The 18,371-nt window shown below is 43.0% G+C and overlaps 1 protein-coding gene across 1 annotated transcript in view; it reads left to right on the forward strand.

Annotated features, from left to right (window-relative positions):
- Window positions 1-5,217: 5,217 nt before the first annotated feature.
- NUBP1 (NUBP iron-sulfur cluster assembly factor 1, cytosolic) overlaps window positions 5,218-18,371 on the forward strand; it is a 75,235-nt gene continuing 62,081 nt past the window's right edge. Inside the window, exons 1-3 of the mRNA XM_089678233.1 lie at window positions 5,218-5,501; window positions 5,676-5,780; window positions 12,256-12,389. Of these exons, the coding sequence (XP_089534359.1) occupies window positions 5,471-5,501; window positions 5,676-5,780; window positions 12,256-12,389 (270 nt within the window). The 5' untranslated portion in view covers window positions 5,218-5,470. The remainder of the gene's footprint in view (window positions 5,502-5,675; window positions 5,781-12,255; window positions 12,390-18,371) is intronic.

Here is an 18,371-nt window from a genome sequence, read left to right on the forward strand (position 1 = left end):
CTATTATACAAGTGCAATTTCTAATATATGAACATGTGGCTCCTTGAGTGTATAAAGTGCTTCATATACAGTATGTCCTTCAGATCAATATATCTGTCCATAAAGTGCAACAGTTCCTTCACAAAAAAGTGCAATGGTATATAACGTCTCTTCTGTTTAGATAAAGTGCTTCATGCAATTCTACCACTTCCAATCACTGCTCTTTGTGTTCCACTTCACCTCTGTGTACCACCACTACTGAAAACTCCCCAGTCAGCCACGACCTTCTCACGTAAGAGTTGGTCTATATGCGCTTGTTGGTATAGGTGAGGTCAGTATGTCCCTCTACTATGCTCTTCACTTATAACTTCACCAAGGGTATCATATATTTAGGAAGGAAAAAGAGACTCCAATAATGTAAAATACCCTTTATTAAAATCTCACATAACAAACATTAAAACCATTGGTATAATATGTTTTGGGTTTAATACTGTCTAAGCCTAGTTCGGTTTACGCTGAAAACAGGCTTTAAAATCCAGCCTTCCACGCAGACTTCTGTTATTAGTCACTCAGCAAAAAGAGAAAGTGTTCCACCCCCCACCTTTACTTCCAGCTCTGCATCATGAAACATGGGCTCATTCACATACAGCATGACGAGCCCCCCCTCAAATCCTTTTGTTTACTTTTCTGTCCTGGACTGTGTGCAGGTAGACAATATTAGTGAATGGATCCGTATCGGCTGTACATACTCACCTGCACAGAGATGCCACCTTTTCTTCAAGCCAAACCCGTACCCTTCAGCGGGGCATGAGAGTTTTTTGGTTGTAGTATACACTATAGGATTGTAAAAGGCCAGCACAATTTGCCCTGCCCCCCAGCACAAATCCTTTTCCACCCCCCAAATCCCTTTGTTTATATTTCTGTGCTGGGCTGTGTGCATATTAGAATGGATGTGTACCAGCTGTACAGACTCACACAAATCTGCCCCCAGCAAAAATCCTCTCCCCCTCAATCCCTACCCCCACCACTTCAAATCCCCCTTCTAGTTCACATATTTCTGCCCCCACCCAAACAAATCCTCTTTCCCTCAATTTCCCCCTCCCAGCAAAAATGTTTCCCCCACCCGATTTGTCCTTCCAGCACGAATTGCCCCCCTCAGCACAAATCCTTTGCCACCCTCCAAATCCCCCCTCCCAGCACAACAGACCCCAACAGCACAAATCCTCTCCCTCATCCCCCCCCGACACAAATCATCCTTACCCCAAATTTTACATCCCAGTACCTCCCTCCCCCATTCCTCCCGCCTCCCAGCAAACATTTTCTCACTTTTTCTCCACTATTGTAAAACAAATATTCCCTGCCCAAATCTTCCAATGTTCCCAGTGTCAATCACTCCTGTGTAATCCCCACCCCCATTGCACTCCCCCCCCCCATGTAAATCCCCTGCAATGTAATCCACCACAGTGTGATCCCCCCACAGTGTAATGCCCTGCAATGCAAATCCCTTGTAGTGTAATTCTGCCCCCCCAGTGTAAATCCCTAGCAGCGTAATCCCCCCACAGTGTAATGCCCCCAATGTAATCCCCCACAGTGTTAATCCCCCTACAGTGTAATGCCCTGCAATGCAAATCCCTTGTAGTGTAATTCTGCCCCCCAGTGTAAATCCCTAGCAGCGTAATCCCCCCACAGTGTAATGCCCCCAATGTAATCCCCCCGCAGTGTTAATCCTCCTACAGTGTAATCCCCTGCAATGCAAATCCCCTGTAGTGTAATTCTGCTCCCCAGTGTAAATCCCCAGCAGGGGCGGACTGACCATTTGGAAACTCAGGCACTGCCCGAGGGCCCGGGGTCAGTAGGGGGCCCCATGAGATGCCCCTGGTACCTTTTTCATAGGCTTTTTTGAGTTTGGGCAAGGACACAGGGGCCCCATGATCCCCTATTGCCTGGGGGCCCATGAGTTGTCAGTCTGCCCCTGATCCCCAGTAGTTTAATTCCCCCCCCCCAAGTGTAATGCCCCTAATGTAAATCTCCCATTACAGACAGATCAGTGCGGCTCTGATCAGACAGATGTTCCTCCTCTTAGGCTTTCTCCTCCTGTTGTGGATGTAATGTCAGGGTGGAGGAGGAGCCTAGGGTCCCTCCGATGTTTGATATATTATTGTGATAGGAAGCCAGCACCTCTCCCCGCATGCCTGTCACAAAATTAGAGCGGGCAATTGTGGCCCCAGTTCCTAACTTGTATCAGCGGAGCAGAGCCTCTTGTACCGGCACTGGGCTTTGGGACTACTCCAGTCTGTGAAATGCCAGGATTCACAGGAGATAGGCACTCCAAGCCATGGTTTGGTCTGAATAATGTGACTTGGTTTCAGGACTGAAACCCGGACACGATTCAAAACCTGGACTATCCTGGTGAATCCCGGACAGGTGGCAACTCTACCTGCACAGTCAAGTTTGAAGAGTTTTGACAAGTACACAGAGATGGGTGTGTGGATGGGTGCAGCAGCAGGATTACACAGTCCAGATGCAGTAAACCAAACTTGTATTGAAGGCAAAGTTCAACAAAACAACCGCCCAGCGGTAAGGCGCCCGTCTGGGAATGCTCACGGGATTTAATGTGTTACTAACCCCACAACATTAAAATCTGTATATGCAGTAAATCATGCTTGTTATACTCACTGTGGAACCTGAGGGGTTAATCCTCTGCATTGTGTAAAACTGCTGTTTGATCCTGACTTCTCTGATCCTTCTTCCAGTGCCCCCCCCCTCTTATTTCCTGATAAAACATATCATGTGGAGACACTCTGCACATGCTCAGTTTGGTGTGTATTGCTAGAGATGTTTTCCTTTTTTTTGGGTGCATCTGATCAGCACAGGGCCAATCAGCACTGTCCAGAGAGAGGTCAGGGGTTCAGCACCCTCTTAGAGCAGAAAGAAAATTCCTCCTACAAGCTTTAAACAGTGCTCATCTGGACACTGATAGAAGTCACAAAACTGCTCTGTTGAGAAAAGGTGTTTTGCAGTTTTTATTTGCTAAAATAATTGCATGTGGTCAGCACAGTGGCTAAATGGTTAGCACTTCCGCCTGGCAGTACTAGGGTCGTTGGTTCAAATCCCAGCCATTGCACCACCTGCCTGGAGTTTGCATGTTCTCCCTGTGCCTGCGTGGGTTTCTTCCCACAATCCAAAGACATGCTGATAGGTGAATTGGCTCGTCTCTAAATTGTCCCTAGTTTGTGTATGTATGAATGTAAGTTAGGGACCTTAGATTGTATGCCCCCTGAGGGTTAGGAACTGATTTGAATGTACAATATATATGTAAAGCGCTGTGTAAATCAACATCACTATACAAGTACTTGAAATAAATAATTTCCATGTAGTATGTCCTGTGGGAGACCAGATAGAGTAAATGCAGGGTCCTAGGTTTAGTAACACTTTAACAGCAACATGCAATGGAGCAGTTCACGGGTGTGCCGACAGCGTCTGTCTCAGAGGGCAGAATGCGGCCTGGCTGGTTTGTGCCAAAATGGGAGAATTCCAGGAAGGCTAACGTGTCCCTATCCTATCCCTACTCATCTGGAACCTTTCCCTCCCACTATTCACTTTTCCTGCCAGATGGGTGACCTGCCCCTATTCTGTCCACTCACAAAATGTGTGCCGAGCCAGGGTCTAAAATAGACTCTGCCTAACCCAAGATGGCTGCCAGAGTCACATGGGGTGGCAACATCCAACCAAATTGCTTCCCCAGTGACCCAGGTAACCATAGAGGAGTATGTTCCTCTTGACTTCCTCTCCCTCTGCAATGCTGCTGCGGTTGAGCACCACCTGCAGTGGAGAAAATAGACTGTAGGTGCACGGCCCTGGATGCACAGGTTCTGCTTCGGGGGTCTGACGTGTGTCCATTGGCTAGAATGGACTATCAGCTCACACCTCAGCAATAGGATAAAAAAATAAACTATTCTCCACGCTCTACGTCCATGTAAATGAGATCTGCGATGACCAGTTATAAAGATGCACCAATGGCTTCTTCAACTTGCATCACACACAACATTGCAACAACAGCACAGATGTGCATGGGTGAACGTACTACAATTGAACATTGGGTTTTGTTCAACAATTGGTCATACCTACACTGATATCTCACCTTTTGTACTGTAATTTTATCAGATTGTTGGAATGATTGTTTAACCGCTTTCTTGCCACCCTATAGCAGATATACTGCTACAGGGCGGCAGGGGTGTGCAAAATCACGTATATATACGTGATTTTGCACTTCCGGGTAGGGGGCACACACGAGCTGCGTGCGCACCCTACCCGAGCCGCTATTCGCTGCCTCAGCTGTCAATCACCGGGTCCCAGCTGGTGATTACTCGCCGACACCTGGTGATTGCCAACGGAGGGAGAGAACTGTATATAAACAATACAGTTCTCTCCCGTCAGCTTCTGAACACTGCTTTGTATGGCTCTGCATAGCAGAGCCATACAAAGCAGCGTGCTTACAGTTGAAAGCACTAACACAGCCTCATAGTAAAACACACACACAGCACACAGTTAACCCTTTGATCGCCCCACAAGTTAAACCCTTCCTGTCCAGTGCCAGTGCTTTTTATTAGCACTGTTCACTATATTGGTGTCACAGGGGATGTCAGTGACACCAAGTCAGTTCCCCCCAATATCAGAATGCCCACCGCAGTCCCACTATAAGTCGCTGATTGCCGCCATTACCAGTAAACCCCCCCCCCCCCCCAAAAAAAATCCCAGTATCTATACTGCCATTTATAAACACTATAACTTTTACATAAAGCAAATTAATTTACACGTAATTGAATTTTTTGCAAGGATATGCAGCAGAATACATTTTGGCCTAAATTTGATTTATTTTTATTTTTCTACTGGACATGTTTAATAGCAGTCAAAAATATTTTTTTTTTTTTTTCAATAGCGCAAAAAATAAAAACCGCACAGGTGACCAAATACCACCGAAAGAAAGCTCTATTTGTGGGGAAAAAGAACGCAAATCTCATTTGGGTGCAGCGTTGCATGACCGTGCAATTGTCAAAGTAATGCAGTACTGCAATGCAAAAAATGACCTGGTCAGGAAGGAGGAGAAATCCTCAGGAGGGCAAGTGCTTAATATTAGTATTAGAAGCCAGCTGTTCCCCGTCACTACAGTGTCCATATCTTTGTAAGGGTTAGTCCTAGAGTCAGGCTTCTGGGAAGAGGCTCCTATCCAGCGGCCATTCTACCATACAACGCAGACACTTCGGACGGACGCGAACTCGCCAAACAACTTCCAAAGCAAGCCATTCTCCGCATGTCCTTCAATGTTAAATCAGCTTTATTGATATCAACTATTATACACAGAGACAAGGACGAACTTTTCGTGTTGACTGTAAAACGCTTCCGCATGGAAAACGAGGCTTGAATGGCACAAACCCGGAAGTAAACCAAGAAGCCCGAAATCCCGGAAATATTGTGCTCTTCACATGGTGCGATGGCTGATGTACCAGGGAACGCTCCAGAGCGTGAGTGAGAGCAGAAGTTTGGGGGTTTTATAGAGAAGGGAAAATGCAGCCTGTGTTCAGCTGCTTCTGACTTGCCTTTGTATTCTATTTGACATTTGGGTAGAGAAGAGGTAATGCTGTATGCAAAGCCCCCCTGTACTCTGTCCTATTATTGAGGTTTTGTTTTGGTTGCAGACTGTCCTGGTACAAGTAGTGGTGAGGCTGGGAAAAGCTCTGCCTGTCAAGGATGTCCCAATCAATCGATCTGCGCCTCTGGGGCAGCGGCAGGACCAGATCCAGGTAATCACTTTACAATCCTACACACTAGTTATGAGCCTCCTTTGGTAAATGTTGCCTGCACCATATATCTGCCTGCAGATACGTTTAGCCCCTATGTACTGCATTGTCCTCAATTCATATACTTACCCACTCAGCGGATCCAGCACCCTCATGCTGTGACCTACCTCCATTTTCACTGCCCAGGTTCCACACCGCTATGGAGAATCATCTTTCTTTGTACTACAGAAGCAAAGTTACAGGGGTTAAACAAAAAAATGGAACCACTTCGTGATTTGTAGGTGTGAAAGTGATGACATGTTTCTCTCTGAACGTGAAGTGAAAGTGATGTAACATTTTGTGGAAGTGATGTAACTTTTTAGCTAACGGGTGGGAAGCCTCACTTTCGTCATTCACTGCATGCGCTGCTAGTAATACGGAGTCATGTCAGGTCTTACTGAGCTTCAAAGAGGGCAAATTGTTGGTGCCCGCTTAGCTGGTGCCTCTGTGATTGAAGTTGGCAATGTATTTGCCGTCCCGCAAGGTACAGTTTCAAAGGTTATGACGGCATATACAGTTTCTGGGAAAACGCCTGATAAGCATGAGCACAGTCAACATGGTTAACTGACTGAAAGGGACAAAAGGACATTACACATGATTGTGACTCGGAATAAGAAAACTTCTGCAAAAGTGACTGCAGAGCTCAATCTCAGTCTTCACTTTTGCGGCAGTTGTTTTCTTCTTCTGGGTCACAAACCTGTGCAATGTTCTTTTGTCCCTTTCAGTCAGTTGGCCACGTCAACCGTATATGCCATCATAACCTTTTATACTATGCCTCGCAACGCTGCAAACACATTGGCAACTGCAGTCACAGAGGCACCAGCTAAGAGGGCACTAACAATTTGCCCTCTTTGAGCCTCAGTAAGCTCTGACCAGACTCCATATTACTAGCAGCACATGCAGTGAATGATGAAAGTGAGGCATCCCACCTGTTAGCTAGGTGTCTCATCACACAGCGGAAGCAAACGAATGTTACATCACTTCCGCTTTCAACGTGAAACATGTCTTCGCTTTCACACCTCCAAATCATGTAGTGTTTCCATTCTAACCCCTGTAGACGTGTTTCCCTTTTTGTTTCTGAATTGCCATTTACAGGATTGTTGATTACTTTTTTTTTTCCCCCTAAGTAGAAAAATATAGTTCACATAAATGACATTTAGGCCTGCAAAGGTGCTGATTTATGAAACTGGAACAAAAATTTATTTTCTGTGGGTGCTTGTGCATGCTATTGATTTACGAAAATCAGATATTCCTGCATAAAAAATGTGAGGATGGGCTGTATAGCACATGAACGTAGTTGCCCACAGGCATACACACGTGTAAAAATAATTTTAGCTTTTGTTTTTTTCTTTTTTAACCACATCCCGACCGTCCTATAGCAGATATACTGCTACAGGGCGGCAGGGGTGCGCAAAATCACGTGTATATATACGTGTTTTTGTATTTCCGGGCAGGGGGCGCGCACGCCGTACCTGTGCCGACATTCGCGGCCGCAGCTGTCATTCACCAAGTTCCAGCCGGTGATTACCAAGAATCTCCATTGGGGAGGAGGGCTACTTTGTTTACCAACAGTCCTCCTCCCTGTTGGCTTGGGCACACTGCTCTGGATGGCACACCGCCCCCCTAGTAAAACACTCCCAGCACACAGTTAACCCTTTGATCGCCCCTCATGTTAACCTCTTCCTGCCCAGTGCCATTAGTACAGTGTCAGTGCTTTTTTTTTTTTTTTTTTTTTTCAGCACTGATAACTGTATTGGTGTCACAGGGGATGTCAGTGACACCAAGTCAGTCCCCCCCAGTGTGAGAACGGCCACCGCAGTCCTGCTATAAGTTGTGGATCGTCGCCATTACTAATCCAGTATATATACTGCCATTTGTAAAGGCTATAACTTTCACGTAAATCAATTAATTTACATGTATTGGGATTTTGTTTTAGCAAAGACATGTAGCAGAATACATTTTGGCCCAAATTTATGACGAAATTTTGATTTTTTTTTTTTTACATTTTTTTTTTTACTGGACATGTTTAATAGCAAAATGTCAAATATTGTTTTTTTCTCAAAATTGTCAGCATTTTTTTTTTTATAGCGCAAAAAATAAAAGGTGATCAAATACCACCGAAAGAAAGCTCATTGCGTGGGGGAAAAAAAGGACATGAATTTCATTTGGGTGCAGCGTTGCATGACCACGCTATTGTCAGTTAAAGTAGTGCAGCGCCGTATTGAAAAAAAATGGCCTGGTCAGGAAGGGAGGTAAATCCTCAGGAGGGCAAGTGGTTAATTAAGGGAATGTACACATACACATGGTAAAATATTGGCTAGCAACACAGCGGCATTCTTATGTGTAAAAAATAGGCTCTGAGATAAGAAAATCGACTACAGTATATCATAAACAGTGAACCTAAGGCTGGCCATACAACATACAATTTTTCTTGTACTAGATTTAGATTTACTAAAACCATACAATATGAGGTCAAACCTAAACACTTTACTGGGCACATGAATAGCTGTGTTTGTGTAGCAGCCATTTAGTTCACGTCCCAAGTCTCCTATGCCATCTTGTTATAAGAAGGCATAACACAGTGACCCCCTTCCTTCAGTTTATACAGTACACAACTGTTAAAGCGATTTCTAAAGGTTCATTTTTTTTATGGAAAATAACAAACATGTTATACTTTTCTTCTGTGTAAAGTGGTTTTGCACAGAGCATCCTGGATTCCCTTCTTCTTGGGTCCCCCGCAGGCTCTCCTGGTCCCTTCCTCATGTCGGGTTCCCCCACAGCAAGCAGCTTGCTATGGAGGCTCCTGCTGCTCCGCATGTCCATTCACACACGCAGCCATGGCGTAGCCCCCCCTCCATTGGTTGTCTGGCTGTGATTGACAGCATTGGCTCCTGCTTGTTATCTCAGCCAATGAGGAGGCAAAGACCCGGGACAGCCGAGGCTGTCATTCACAACGCTGGATCGCGATGAGACTCGGGTGAGTACTGAGGGGGCTGGGGGCACTGCTGCACACAGTTTTTTACCTTCATGCATAGAATGCATGAAGGTAAAAAAAGCTTGAGCCTTTACAACCACTTTAACTGATGCCAGAACCTTCTTATCAGGAAGGGGTTAAAGAATCCTTGTCTCTTGAAGAGTGCTACTGTAGTATAAATCTCTGAACATACCTGTCTGTGGTGACAGTGCGTGTTAGATGTTTATTCTAAAATCATAATTGCTATTGCTAAGATTGAGTTTCCTCCTTCTCAGCAAAAAGGTGGTGGTGGTGCAGTTTAAAGGGTTAATTGCTTTATTAACTTAACCCAGTAACAATCCCTCTGTCTGTTGGCACTTAGAATAACATCCTTACAGGATGTCTCCAACTTACAAGCCGACCTCAATGCACTGTGTAATTGGGCAACTATGTGGCAAATGAGGTTTAGAAAGAAAGATTAGAGGAACTGAATTAATTCTCTCTTGAGAAGAGGAGATTAAGAGGGGATATGATCAACATGTATAAATACATCAGTGGTTCATATAGTGAACTCGTTGTAGAGCTACTCATCCTGAGGTCATCACAGAGGAAAAGGGGGCACTCTTTACGTCTGGAGGAAAATAAATTTAATCTCCAAACACGGAAAGGTTTCTTCACAGTGAGAGCTGTGAAAATGTGGAATAGACTCCCTCCAGAGTTGGTTCTGGCCAGCTCCGTGGATTGCTTTAACCACTTCCCATCTGGCCCATGTATATAAATGGCCGGACGTGAGCAGAGCAGGGCAGGTTGCTGTTCATAAACGGAGACCGGCATTTTAGTCTGTGCGTGCTCCATGGGAGTGCACGGCACCGCGATTCAGTGCCCGCTGCGTCCTCTGTGTGAGGTCCCGATCATGTGATCACTGATTGGCCAATCAGTGATCACATGAATAGTAGTAAGTAAGATGTCACTTCTGATATCATTGCTTACTACTTGTGAAATCTATGAATGATCACAGAGATCACATGGTACAAGGCTATTCACAACAGCCTTGTACCATGTGACAAGCTGTGACCAATCACAGCTTCACAATATTTCTCAATGGCTGCAAGAATGCAGCCAGAGAGAGAAATGATTGTTTTTACAGCCTTTATGGGTGTAAAAGCAATCACAAGTAGTACAGTGTCACTATGGTTAAAAAAAATAAAAAAATAAAATGTAAAAGATTTTTTCAAAAATTATAATTTTTGGTTATAAACTAATTCATTTCTTTTTTTTTTTTCTTTTTTTACTAAAAAGATAACTGAATACATTTTGGCCAAGATTTATGAAGAAAGAATATTTATTTGCAAAATTTTATAAGAATAACACTTTTTTTTCAAAATGTTTGGACTTTTTAATTTATATTGCAAAAAAAAATAAAAATCCCAATGGTGAATAAATACCACCAAAATAAAGTTTTATCTGTCTCAAAAAACTGCTAAATAATTCATATGGGTACAGTGTTGCATGACTGCATAATTGTCATTCAAAGTGTGATAGAACTGAAAGCTGAAAGTTGGCCTGGACAGGAAGGGGGTAAAAGTGTCTGGACTTGAAGTGGTTAAAAAAGGCCTGGATTCTTTACTAGATACACAGAATATAACTGGTTACTAACATTTATAGGTAAAGTTGATCCAGGGAATATCCAATTGCCTCTCGGGGGATCAGGAAGGAATTTTTCCCCTGCAGGAGCAAACTGGATCATGCTTTGCTGGGTTTCTTTGCCTTCCTCTGGATCAACTGCGTGTGTGTGTATATGTGTGTGTGTGTGTGTGTATGTGTGTGTGTGTGTGTATATATATATATATATATATATATATATATATATATATATATATATATATATATATATATTGTGGGGGTAGCTCAGGTGGGGGATCTCCTTCCCTGGGAAAAAGGTAGACCGCACAGCAGGCTTTCGTCAAAATCTGACTGGTTGTCAGTTTTATTTAAAAGGTTTGTAAAAAATATCAAAATAAACAAAACATCAAAATAAACCCTTGCCATCCAGGCACTAACTAAACAGAAGACGTTTCCTCTCTCAGAGGTGAAGGGCTTCTCCCTGTCACCAAAACAAAAGCAAACCTTTTCTTGTAGGTATAGTACACACACAGCTCTCTCAGAATACCTCTCTGAGTCCCAGGCCACGAGCAACAACTTGCTCCAGCCCTGCCCTTTTTATATCACCTGTTGGTGGACATCAGTGGAGTCCAGACTCTGGTCCGGACCCACCTCCTCAACTGTGGCCCCGAAAACCCGGAGTGGACTCCACCTAAACTGTCAGGTATGAGCGTATGCGAGGTGACACATAGCGTCCCTCTATCACCTCGCCGTTCATACTGCCACAATATATGTATGTGTATATATATATATATATATATATATATATATATATATATATATATATATTATTTTTTTTTTTTTTTTTTACTTTTTTTTTTTTTTTTATGGTTGAACTGGATGGACTTTCGTCTTTTTTTTTTTTTTTTTTTCAGCCAGACTAACTATGTAACTAGATTGTGGTTCTGCAAGCTGGAAAATCTTTGTGCAGGCTGCAGAGGAGAGTTGCATTGTTATGTAAGTGACAGCATGGTGTGAGATTGGCCAGTCCTTTGTCAGGAGTTGGTGAAAAGGTCAGGGGCCGAGCACCGGGGTTATCACAGCTTGTACTCCATAGTTGAAGGTAAATCTTACAGAAATTGAACAAGAAAACTGTATAATGTATGGCCAGCTTAAGAGTTGGTTATCAAGGGAAACTCACTTTATCACTGACCCTAAGGAGGCTGTGTGCTGGGCGGACACTTTATGCTCATGATAACCATGTCAATCTATTAGACACACATCCCTCTAATGTGTTGTTGTGGGTATACCTGCTTGATTTGAATGTTCTTTTTTTTTTGTTCTATTTGCAACACAAGCTTACACCCCTGTGTGTACAGGCCCAATAAAAATATTGGGCTGCATTTAGATTAGTTAAAAAAAAAATAAATGCCTGAATGTCCAAAAAATTGGCATTTTTAGGCTTCTGTGTGCAAGAGGCCTATAGCTGTCACTCAGGTTTCAGTTCTTATTCCTAAATTGGGACTGGGGTGGGGGAGAGCTGAACACTTGCATGCTCTGGCAAACTTACCCCTGGGTTTGTCCTACTCCCTCAGTGCAGTGCCGGATGCTCTCCCACCGCTTCACAACTGTTGACAGCGGCGCCTTCTTCTGGCATTAATAGGCCAGCCTGTGATGTTGAAACTCCCATGCATTCATGATGGATTTGCACCAACCATACACTAAGCTTCAGTGTGCACTGCACTACACATGTGCAGCAGGCAATGGCAAATCATCTTTTTTTTTTTGGCAAAGATAAACTTTAGTTTGGTAGGAGAGAGAAACTGTATAAACTATTTACCTGTTCACTAGTAGCTTCTTAATACTTTGTTGTTCTTATTCCAGCTATAGACGAGATTAAAGAAAAGATGTCTACAGTGAAACACAAGATACTTGTACTGTCAGGAAAAGGAGGAGTGGGAAAGAGCACATTCAGTGCTCACTTGGCACATGGGTTAGCTGAAGATGAGAACAGACAGGTAAGTCTTGTTTAGCTTTTTCACCTTCAATAAAGCAGTATTAGACCCAAAAGCAAACCTTCATTATAGTGCAGCTTACCAATTCTTCTATATAATGGCTGCATTAGTTTTCTTTTATTGGCTTTCTTTCTTTTATTTTCACTGGGCAGTCCAGCCAGTAAGTGTGTTGTAGTAACTTTATCTGCCCTTTATTTTGATATGAAGATGTGGGTTTATTGTATGCGTTTTTATGCATTTATTTACCAGGTAATGCTAGTCATATATGTTACATCTTTATAGGTGATAGCTACACAGGAATATATATGTGTGTGTATACAGTGAAGGAAATAAGTATTTCATCCCCTGCTGATTTTGAATGTTTGCCCACTCACAAAGAAATGATCAGTCAAAAAATCGAATGGTAGGTGTACTGTAACACTGAGAGACAGAAAAGCAACAAAAAAATTCAAAAGAAATGCATGTCTAACAAATTATGTACTGATTTGAATGCTCATGAGGGAAATAAGTATTTGATCCCCTATCATTCAGCAGGATTTTTGGCTGCCAGGTGTCTTTCATACAGGTAACAAGCTGAGATTAGAAGCAGTCTCTTAAAGGGAGTGCTGCTGATCTCATTTTGTTACCTGTATAAAAGACACCTGTCCACAGGAGCAATCAAACAATCAGATTTCAAACTCTCCACCATTGCAAACACCAAAGAGCTGTCCAAGGATGTCATGGACAGTATTGTAGACCTACACAAGGCTGGACTGGGCTACTAAACGATCGCCAAGCAGCTTGGCGAGAAGGCAGCAACAGTTGGTGCAATCATTCGCAAATGGAAGAAACACAAAACAACTGTCAGTCTCCCTAGGTCTGGTGCACCATGCAAGATCTCGCCTCGTGGAGTGTCAATGATCATGAGAACAGTGAGGAATCGCCCCAGAACTACACGTGAGGATCTTGTCAATGATCTCCAGGAAGCTGGGATCACAGTCACCAAGAAAACAATTGGTGACACACTATGCCGACAAGGATTGAAATCCTGCAGTGCCCGCAAGGTCCCTCTGCTCAAGAAAGCACATGTCCAGGCCCATCTGAAGTTTGCCACTGAACATCTGAATGATGCAGAGGAGGACTGGTTGAAAGTTTTGTGGTCAGATGAGACCAAAATCAAGCTCTTTCGCATCAGCTCACTCGCCGTGTTTGGAGGAGAGGAATGCTGCCTATGACCCCAAGAACACCATCCCAACTGTCAAACATGGTGGTGGAAACATTCTGCTTTGGGGGTGTTTTTCTGCTAAGGGGAGAGGACAACTGCACCGCATCAAAGGGACGATGGACGGGGCAATGTACCGTGAAGTCTTTGGTGAGAACCTTCTTCCCTCAGCCAGGGTATTGAAAATGTGTCGTGGATGGGTGTTCCAGCATAACAATGACCCAAAACACACGGCCAAGGCAACAAAGGAGTGGCTCAAGAAGAAGCACATTAAGGTCCTGGAGTGGCCTAGCCAGTCTCCAGCCCTTAATCCAATTGCAAATCTGTGGAGGGAGCTGAAAGTTCAAGTTGCCAAACGTCAGCCACCAAACCTTAATGACTTGGAGAGGATCTGCCAAGAGGAGTGGGCCAAAATCCCTCCTGATATGTGTGCAAACCTCGTGGCCAACTACAGGAAATGTCTGACCTCTTTGATTGCCAACAAGGGATTTGCCACCAAGTACTAAGTCATGTTTTGTGAAGGGGATCAAATACTTATTTCCCTCAAGAACATGTAAATCAGTGTATATTTTGTTAGACATGCATTTCTTTAGAATTGTTTGTTGCTATTCTGTCTCTCAGTGTTACAATACACCTAGCATTTTGCTTTTTAAACTGATAATTTCTTTGTGAGTGGGCAAACATTTTAAATGAGCAGGGGGTCAAATACTCATTTCCGTGTGTGTGTGTGTGTGTGTGTGTGTGTGTGTGTGTGTGTGTGTGTGTGTGTGTGTGTGTGTGTGTGTGTGTGTGTGTGTGTGTGTGTGTGTGTGTGTGTGTGTGTGTGTGCGTGCGCGCGCGCGCGCGCGCCATGTAGATGCTTTGTATATAAATTGACAGGTTTTATATTTATTGTACTAGTCCTTTTAACTCTTTCGCTGTTACAGACCTGACAGCAGGGGGGTTTATACACAATCCAGTGGCTACAGCCGGGATTGTGTATAAAAACTGACAGGCAGGGCCCTGGTTCCGGTGCCCCCCCTTTCTGAACATCCGCTCCCCTCCCCTTCATTGTGTGACCTGGCTGTCACTTTCCCGGCTGGAATAGCCAGGAAAAGATGTATTGCAATGCGGTTAGCACCATGTGGGCCATCCACCACCATCCTAACAACTGCTGATGTGATCAGTTGATAAGGAGGACATCTGGCACCTGCACAGCATCCTTGTTTGATCCCCCACTCCCCTCTATCAGCACTTGGGGTCATGTTAGCTGTATGGTGGAGAGAAAATGGGGTAGAAAAAGTGCTGTAATACTGGTGAGCACCAGTGTGTAAAAGTGTATTTGCTTTGCAAGAATAAACTATTTATAATGTTGGGTGCTCTATTTGCGTGGATGTTGCTGAAATAAGTAAAACTATTAAGGGTGCCTTGAAAATGTACCCTGCATGTCTCAATAAAGCAAACCTGTCACCAAAAAATCATCACATAGGGGACTTTATGTCCAAGCACATAACACCTGAGCATATAACATCCCCCCAAAAAAAAATTTAAAATTAAGTTCACCTCCACATATATGAATGTAAATGGACACGTTGGGTGCCTACGCGTGAAAACACAGATTGCACTCCACGTGTTACATATCGCCAAGCATAAGGGAGGGAGAGCAATAATTCTAGCACCTCGGTAACACTAAACGGATGACCTGTAGGGGCTTTTGAAGCGTTGTCTATTGAAAATATAGGGTACTGACGTTTGTCGCCATTTCATAGGCGCACACAAATTTAAGGTTTGGCATGTTTGGTACAGATTTACTCGTCACAACCTCGTCTAATTTACCAAAAAATCTGGGTAATTTTATTGCATTTGTTTGCCCTAAAATGCACTTTAGTGCAATATTTACTGACATTTTGCGTTTCCTACACCTTTGCAATAGTATCGTGTGAAATAAAAAAAAATTGGAACTACCACTATTTTATTCTCTAGGGTGTGAGGGTCTGCTTTCAGAAAATAATGTTTGGGGGTTTTGTGTAATCTTCAGGCCTAAAATGATTTTTTAAATGTGTGCAAAAAAAATAAAATGCAAAAACGTGTCTGGCAGCGAAAGGGTTAACACCCTTCAAAGCTGGTTTCAGATTCCCTGACTGGGATGTGTGTGGGTATACAGAGTACAGAATTAATTACATTGTCTATTACCTGTGTGTGTATGTATATGTGTACACACACTCTGCATCCAGAAAGTATTCACAGCGCTTAACTTTTACCACATTTTATGTTACAGCCTTTTTCCAAAATGGATTAAATTATTTTTATTTCCTCACCATTCTACAAACAATACCCCATAATGCCAACGTGAAAGAAGTTTGTTTTGAAATCTTTGCAATTTATTAAAAATAAAAAACTGAAAAACCCCATGTACATAAGTATTCACAGTGTTTGCTCAATACTTTGTTGAAACACCTTTAGCACCAATTACAGCCTCAAGTCGTTTTGAGTATGATGCTACAAGCTTGGCACACCTATTTTTGGGCAATTTCTCCCATTCTTCTTTGCAGTACCTCTGAAGCTCCATCAGGTTGGATGGAGAGCGTCAGTGCACAGCCATTTTCAGATCTCTCCAGAGATGTTCAAGTCTTTGTTTGTGTGTGTGTGTGTGTGTGTTAGAGAGATGTGTGTACATTGTGATACAAGGGTTGTTAAGCTCAGTGGTAGATTTTTTGTGAGTCCACGCTAGTCCAAAATGTGGGTTTAAAGGCTTGCCAGCCCACTTTTATTAAACAAATGAAAGTAAAAAGTCCATAAGCAGTCTCCCATGCAGCAGATTTTCACCTGCAAAACAAGTAACAAAAAATACCAAGCCACCTGTCTTTCTTCAGCAGTACCACTGCTCCCTTAGACAATCTTCCCCAGTGCTCCTGGCTTTTTGGGCTTTCCTGACTCACTTAGCCTGTAGTTATTATTTATTTATTTCAGGTACTTATATAGCGCCGTCAATTTACGCAGAGCTTTTACATATATATTATACATTCACATCAGTCCCCAACCCTCAAAGGGCATACAATCTAAGGTCCCTAATTCACATTCATACATACACATACTAGGGCCAATTTAGACAGGATTTAATTCACCTACCAGCATGTCTTTGGAGTGTGGGAGGAAACCGGAGTACCTGGAGGAAACCCACGCAGGTACAGGGAGAACATGCAAACTCCAGGCAGGTGGTGCCATGGTTGGGATTCAAACCAACGACCCTAGTACTGCCAGGCGGAAGTGCTAACCATTTAGCCACTGTACTGCCCGTTACAGCTACTTGCTGTATGGGCTCACTCCTGGCCAGTGGCATCCAGCCTGTGTATATAATAGTAACAACTCTGATGACAGTGCAAACTCTGCAGTATTGCCCCTGTACTGGTGACATCACCTCCTGCTTGAGAAAGATTGGCCGTAACCAATCGAAACATGTTGGCATTGTTGTTGAGTGTGCACTGTCATCAGAGTTTTTTTTACTATTATATATATATACAGGTTGGTGGCCAGAGCCGAGCCTGTTTGTGTTAAGGTAATTAGTGCTCCTCTTCTTCTTTTTTTTTTTTTTTTTCTGCTCCTATTGTACCTGTCATTAGACACACACATGCTTGCACTGCATTAACAACATTGAACCAACATACAGCTGCCATTTTAGCGTTGTCTTGTTTTATTGTTATACATGTTATTTATTTCTTTTATGTTCATTTTTGCACAAAGGATTTGTGTGTGAACGCTGCAGGAATTGTTTTTAGTCTCCTGCAGATAAGTATCCGTTACAGGGATGAGACAAACCATTTTCCACTGACAGGGGTGCTTGCAATGGTCAGCCTTTATTTATGTAAAATCTTTATCATAAAAGGAAAAGTGTAAAAGAAAAATAAAAAGTATAATTTGTAAAAAATTAAAGTTCCACCCAATCACACAAAATCCACCCAAAAAAATTTGAGGCCCCACTGCTTATTTATGAACACACGAGCGCAACGGTGGCGCCTACACACGATATGTCTATTGTGATACACATGTTACATATAACCTTGCACACTAGAATGAGAGGAATAAGTCTTGCACCTGAGCGCCTGCGTAACACTATATTGATGACCTGTAGAGGGCTTTTAATGCATTGGGGGTACTGAAATTTGTCGCCATTTCACAGGCGCACGCAAAATTAAGGTTTGACATGTTTGGTATCTATTTAATCAGTGCAACTTCATATTTTATATTTTACGAAAAAATAGAGTAATTTATTGCATTTTTGTGCACTAAAATTTACTTTTGTTTATTTTTTTTTACGGACCCTTTGCATTTCCTAGACCTTTGGGTTATAATGTGTAACATAAAACATTGAAACTGCCTCTCTTTTTCTCTAGGGTGTCTGCTTTCAGAAAATGTTTAAAACCATATTTTTTAAACATGTATGCAAAAAAACACAAAAGTAGCCCTGGCAGTAAAAGGGTTAAAGTATAACTAAAGACAAAAGTTTTTGTTTTTAGTTTTGGACACAGTGGAGATGGGTTAGAACACCTATTGGCTTTTCATTGTGGTCTGTGCCCCTGTTGGGGAGCTTCACCATCTTTATTTGTCCTCTTTACCATTATCATCGAAAGGGAAAGTAAAAGAAAATCCCACATTTTGGGTTGTCCCCAGAAAAGTAATAGAGGGGAAATCTTCCAATGGTGACACTAGTTCTGGTGACCTGGGGGTCTCCAAGAAATTCCCCTGCATTGCAGGGATTATCTCTCACTTCCTGTTGGGCTATGGGTCCGGAAGTGAAGAGCAATCTC

The sequence above is a fragment of the Staurois parvus genome, unplaced genomic scaffold (assembly GCF_062004578.1).
Source record: "Staurois parvus isolate SC_StPar_1 unplaced genomic scaffold, SC_StPar_1.0 ptg000200l, whole genome shotgun sequence".
Classification (NCBI taxonomy): Eukaryota; Metazoa; Chordata; class Amphibia; order Anura; family Ranidae; genus Staurois; species Staurois parvus.